The following is a 6490-nucleotide window of genomic DNA, read 5'->3' as shown; positions in this document are numbered from 1 at the left end:
AGGATGAAAGTTCTGGACAACCACCTGGACCGTGCTGGTGACTAAAGGCAATGATGGAGAAGTGGCATTTAGCCCATATTAAGTGCTCAGTGGAAGGCAGTTATTCTTCTTACGGTTGTCGCTGGGATGGTTGTTTCTGATGTGGCTCTACAGTCTGGTCCAATGTCAAGGGTTTGCTCATCTAGCTTCATCAGAAATGGCCTCTCAGCTAGCATATTGTCTGCTACCTCTAGACTTTGAAGAAGATTTGTATTCTCCCATACACTTTCACATACTTTTTCTTCAAAAGGATGTTTCCTTATCCATTCTGCGTGTCTGTTTGTGCTGTGGCCGTACTCCTTCCCTTTGATATCTTTACTGCAAATGCTGTACATACTTGTGGCTTGAGAAATGGAGATCAGAAAATAACTTCCTGGATTTGGTATAGGTCGGATACAGGGCTTGATCTAGTAGAAATCCCAGTCACTGACTCTCTCAATGGGACTGAGACTGGGGCTCAGGCGCAGCGTTTGGAAGAAGGCGGCATCTACCCACTCCAATGTCTTGGATCGGACTTTCCACTTCAAGTGGAAAGTGCCTGAGGCAAACGTAAGCTACTGTTGTAAACACATTTGTTCAAAGCTAACATCCTCTACTCTGTTGGCAGAGATGAGACCTGGCATGACAAACAGAAACCAAGGGACGCCCTGTAAGCCTCTATGTACGTGACAAATGCAATCACCTCCCCGTCATCCACGTTATTGGCCCAGAACGTTGACACGTGTCATTCAAACAGCAGATAACAAAAGCAATCCTGTAGCTTTCTTTTCTACATCTTTTTGTCCTTTCTTTTTGGCTTTGGAATTTATTATATCATTTTTTTGGCAGAAGATGTGCCTCCCCAGTAACTTTAAGTTTACTTAAGTTTATCTTAAAAAAAAAAAAAAAGAGTTTGCATTTTCTAAGCACAAACCGACAGACAAGGCATAGAGAAGAGGCCGTTTCTGTGCGGGAGTTTTGCGGGACCAGGGAGGAGCCGGGGGGCCAGGATGTGCCTCAAGGTGGACCCCACACATGTTCACGTGGATAGTGGCTGCATTGGAGGCACGTGGGAGCAGAGAAGGCAGAAAGAAATAACCAGAGAATGGGAGAGACAGATACCTAAGGGGGAGGGGGTGGAAAGGGAAGTGTTGGAGAAAAAAATGGAGGAAAATGAGGCAGAGGTCCAAGACAGACAGAAATAGGGGGACCAATCTGTCCCACGTGGCCAGGGATTGCCCTAGTTTTGACTCTGAAAGTCCAGCAACCCCAGAAACCCCTCAGTCCTAGGCAAACCAGGACTGTTGATTACCCTCGAGGTGAAAACACAGAGAACAGGCAAAAAGAGAGTGGTGCCCTCCAAAATGAAAGCAGATTGGGCTGCCCCAAGTACTTGCCTGGAAGGAGAGTGTGTGAGTCCAAACTGAACCAGGCCTCTCATCAGTGCCCAGGAGCTGCTGGGTTCCTTGGAAGGGAATGGCATCTCCCCTACCTTTCCTTCCTAGAGAAGCCAGGACATCCCCAGAGGAGGGTGCTCAGACTGAGAGCATGAGAGTCAGAGGACCTGCCCACAGGGCTCTCTGGGCTAACATTGCACGTGCACTCCTGGCCTGAAATACCTGCTTCCCCCATCCAGCTGTGATGCTATGATGAATTCTGAATATGCTACCAGAACACCTGGATTCTAATCCGAGTTCTGTCATGTGTGTGCTGTGGGATCTTGGGTGACTCCCTTGCTGCTTTGAGCTTAGATTTCTAAAGCGGACTTAGTAACTACGAATTTTGTCTGTCCCGTATACTTTGTTATCCCCTTTTTTCTTTTTCCTTTAGGGAACTCCTCTCCTATAATATGTGGTCTTGGTGGGGCTGTCAGTCATAATGCCCTTCTCTTCCCAACTTCTCATGGTTGGGTGTGTGCCCCAGATGGGGCCAATTATAATACCATAGTCTCTAGACACTGATTGGTTCAGTGGTGGGCATGAACCAAAACCCTGAACTTTTCTGCTGGATCTAGTGGGGAAGGCTGTCTCTCTCCCTTTAGAATCTACAAAGTATAAGCTTGGGTCTGCTGGCTACATTTTTCTAGTAGACAGAGAAATCCTGTATGCTGCAGGAAAGGAGAACAGAGTGAAGCAAAACTAAGAGAAGACAGAGAGAAAGACAAGTGTCTCATTTGGGACTCTTGATCCAGCCATACCTGCAGCAGTCACCTTTGTACTTCCTATTTACATGAACTTATACATTCCCTTTTCTGCTTCAGTCAGTTTGTGTAGAGTTTCTGTTACTTGCAACTGAAAGAATCTTCACCAATATAATCTCTTTATCTATAAAAATTATAATTCCTTGCAGGACACATCTGACCCTCTTTATTATTATTATTGTTGTTACTATTTTGTTATTAAATGAGATCACAGGTGTGAAAGAGATTTCAAAATTAGTAAAATATCATATACAGCCCTCATGCATTGCCGGTGGGAATGTAAAATGGTGCAGCCACTGTGGAAATAGTTTGGCAGTTCCTCAAATGATTAAACATAGAGTTACCATATGACCCAGAAATCCTACTCCTAGGGAACTATACTTGACATCTTGTAATAATCTGTAAGGGAAAGTAATCTGAAAAAGAATAGATATATCTATATCTGTATCTGTAGATACATAGATGTAGATATAGCTGAATCACTTTGCTGTACACCTGAAACTAACACAACATTGTAAACCAACCATACTTCAATTTAAAAAAAAAAGAAAACATATGTCACACAAAAGTTATACACAAATGTTCACAGCAGCATCATTCGCGATAGCCAAAAAGTGGAAACAACCAAATATCCATTACCTGATGAGTGGATAAACAAAATGTGATAGAGCCATACAATGGAATGTTATTTGGCGATAAAAGGGAATGAAATACTGATATGCAACAATACGGATGAACCTTGGAAACATTATGCTAAGTGGTAGAAGCCGGACACAAAAGGCCACATATTGTATGATTCCATTTACATGAACTGTCCAGAATAGACAAATCCATCCGGACAGAAAGTAGATTAGTGGTTGCCAGGGGCTTGAGTGAAGGAGTGGAGAGTGGCTACTAATGATTAGTTTCTTTTTAGGGTGATGAAAATGTTCTGAAATTAGTAGTAAGAGGGGCACAACCTTGGGAATATCCTAAAAAATGCTTAATTGCATGGTGAGTTATGGTACGTAAATTACATCTCAACAAAAAAATAAATAGGCTATGTACATACAAAGGATGATTTTTATTATTATTATTCAACTCAAAGCCCAGCTTCCATAAAGCCCTTCGTCCAGTTCTCTGAACTTCTCCAGACTGAATCTGGATTTTGCATGTGTTCCTCACACACTGCTGCCTTGTGTTATTTAAATAACGTTCAATAATCATTAAATAATAAATGATTTAAATGAATGATTAAATAACAATGATTATGTCAATAAATACGAGGTTATATCTTTTTTGATTCGTTATTGTAGAAAATTAATTTCTTTTTAAAAAATTTTATATTGAAGTATAGTTGATTAACAATGTTGTGTTAGTTTCAGGTGTACATCAAAGTGATTGTTATACATATACATGTATCTATTCTTTTTCAAGCTCTTTCCCCATTTAGGTTATTACAGAATATTGAGCAGAGTTTCCTGTGCTATACAGCAGGTCCTTGTTGGGACGAGGTTTTGTCTTCTCAGCTTCTCTTGTGTGACTTGCAGAGCACAGGGGCACGGTAGGCACTAAGTTTGGGTTGAAAGAATAAGTGAGGGCACACTTCTCCCCCTCCCCACCTTCCCGGATTATCCAAAGGCACCCATCATGTACTGAGGAGCCCCATGCCCCTGATGAGTACAATGTGAGTTAATGAATGGCAGAATTGCTAGCTGAAGACCAGCACGCCCACTGCAGAGAGCCCCTTCAGCAAGCAGCATGCAGTCTCAGAGTGAGGTCCTCAGCCCACCTCCACAGCAGAGTGACCACAGTGTCCATCAGGACTCCCTGATCTTGGAGAAAATTCTTTGCAAGTGTTCGAGGCAATTCCCATGCACTTGGACTTTGAGAACACTAGGGAAAGTGTGAATTTGTGTGAGGCAGCGAAGTGGTTTGCAGCCTGCTGGATAGCTGTAATCACAATGCTCTAAGTTCAAAGCATCCTGGCTCAAACTGGCTTAAACAATAAAGGGGACTCACTGGTCACATAACCGGGAAGTCCCTGGGGGAGTGGACTGAGGGGGTGGCTTGATTCAGGGGACCAGCAAGACCCTCTTGGACTTGGTTTCTCCATGCTGTCATCCAGCATCTGCCTCATCCCAAGGCCAGATCCCCACCCAGACCCCTGTCAACTTCCAGACATACGTGATTCTTTGTCCCAGCCAGGGAAGGGACGTGGGGGTAGGAGAGGAGACACTTGGTTCGTTAGTTAATTCTAGCGGCTCTTTTAGAAGAGGAAGAATGCTTATTCCCAGAAAGACTTCTTCCTTGGTCATGTTGCCCTTTCTTAAACTATGGCCTGGGGATGGCAATACAGTGATTCATTTCAGCCTAAACCACATGCCTCCCCCAACACACGTGCAAACACACACACACACACACACACACACACACACACACACACACACCCCAGAGATAGAATCAGCTTCCTCCAAAGACTGTGGCTGAATGGGAGAGGTGAGGATACCAGAATAAAAACCAGGGTAGCTAGCAAGAGGACAGCGATATCGGGGAGCCAGGCACAATGCCCACTACTATTCCTGCGTGAACCTGGGCCTTCTCAAAACCCAGTCCCCTCCTCTGGGAAACCTTCCAATCCCTCCCCCACTCTGTGCACCCACACACCACCTGCCCTCATCCACCTCTCCATCCACCCACTTACTATGTTCCTGGGGTGTTGAGGGCTAAGTGCTCAGTGTGAGCCAGAGATTTCTACCCCAGTGGTGTTTTCGGTCTGGGCAAGGAGAGAAAAGTTAATCAAATGATACACTAGTTAAGGTCTAGCTTCTTGAGTAAGTACAAGGGAAAAAAATGAGAGTTGTGGGGGAGAGGATGAGCTTGTGTCTGGGCACCTGACCTGCTAAGGATGCGGGGCTGGGGAGGGGGGCTTCAGGGAAGGTTTTCCCGAGAAAGTGATGTGGGACTTCTGCTCTACTTTTCACCACACAGGCCATCCTACCCTCTGCCTCAGCTGTCTCCCTTGCTAGAAAGGCCAGCCTCCACACCCATGGGTTTTGGTCCAGGGCCTGATTTAAAGCTTATGCAACAAATGTGCATTGAATTTAATTGTCAGTGGTTAGAAGCGCAGAGAAGGAAGGTGGCTAGGTTCCAAAGAAGAGCTTCACTGTTATGGTAACAGTGGGCACAGGGTCCTCCTGGATGCTTTGGAATGCCTCAGGGGTGGGGGGTGGACAGCGTAGAGGTGGAAGGGGGATCTGCATTTATTCCAGGGCCAGGAGAAGCACTGTGGCCTTTACATTCCGAGCCCCAGGGTGCAGGAGAGCAGCGGGTTGTCTCAGAATGGAAGCTGGACAGACATCCACTCCCCTTGGCCAAGGGAGACCCGAGTCATGGCCCGTGTCCCTGAGTCACCTTAGGTACCCCTCTGAGCTCTCGGAAGCTCCTTCCTCTCGGACATGAGAATAGAAGCCACTCTTCCTGAACAGACTCTGAATTTGGTGGTAGTGGTGGTGTGGAGGCAGGCGCTGCACTGGTGAGGAGCGGTTCTCTGGAATTTTCTCCTAAGGCAGAGGTGGGGTGGAGGCAGAAGGAGAGATCCGGAGAGGCGTCGAGGCCGCAGCCCGCCGCCTGCCCAGGTGGCAGAGGGGCCGCGACTGGCCCGCAGCCAGAGCCCAGCGGTGTCCGGGCGCCCCTCCCCGCCGCTCGAGCCCTCCCACTTCCTCTGAAGCAGCCGCGGCTGTCAGGGAGCCGGGCGCCGCGCGCAGTGCAGGCTCGGGGCGCCTCGCAGAGGAGGCTGTCGCTCTGGCTCGCCGCCCCCTGCCGCTGCTCCGCACCGCGCCCCGCCGCCGCGCCGCGGACCATGGACCTGACCAGGGGCCTCCTGGTGGCGTGGGCCCTCAGCCTGTGGCCAGGTACGTGCCCCCTTATACCCCCCCACCCCCCCGCCTCCGGGAGCCCCTCCCTGAACCGCCGAAGCCTGGGATACAGCTGCCAGGAGCCGGTCGCGGTGCGCTCCCAGGGTCCGACCTCGGCGGCTCTCGGGGACGTGGGTCCCCCGGGAACTGGCTGTAGTCGAGCGACTCCGCCAAGTTCCGCGCTAGAGGGAGGCGCGCGGAGGCGGCCAGAGGCCGGGACTTTGGTGGAGTTGAAGAGACTCGAGTTGAAAAGCGCCGAGGGCTGGTGGCCCCGCTGGGCGCCCTGCTTACCTCCAAGCGCCCCGCCGAGCTTTCCGCGCCGCCGCGGGGGTCACTCGTGGTCCCGGGAGCGCCGAGGGCGCGCGTCCTGAGCGAG

At 48.7% G+C, this 6490-nt stretch overlaps 1 protein-coding gene across 1 annotated transcript in view; it reads left to right on the top strand.

Annotated features, from left to right (window-relative positions):
- The first annotated feature begins 5966 nt into the window (after positions 1–5966).
- ITGA11 (integrin subunit alpha 11) overlaps positions 5967–6490 on the top strand; it is a 127737-nt gene continuing 127213 nt past the window's right edge. Inside the window, exon 1 of the mRNA XM_029239741.1 lies at positions 5967–6111. Coding sequence (XP_029095574.1) covers positions 6060–6111 — 52 coding nt within the window. The 5' untranslated portion in view covers positions 5967–6059. The remainder of the gene's footprint in view (positions 6112–6490) is intronic.

Source organism: Monodon monoceros, unplaced genomic scaffold (genome assembly GCF_005190385.1).
Source record: "Monodon monoceros isolate NGI ecotype Baffin Bay Population unplaced genomic scaffold, NGI_Narwhal_1 Super_Scaffold_21, whole genome shotgun sequence".
NCBI lineage: Eukaryota > Metazoa > Chordata > Mammalia > Artiodactyla > Monodontidae > Monodon > Monodon monoceros.
This window is presented reverse-complemented; position numbering and strand designations above follow the sequence as displayed.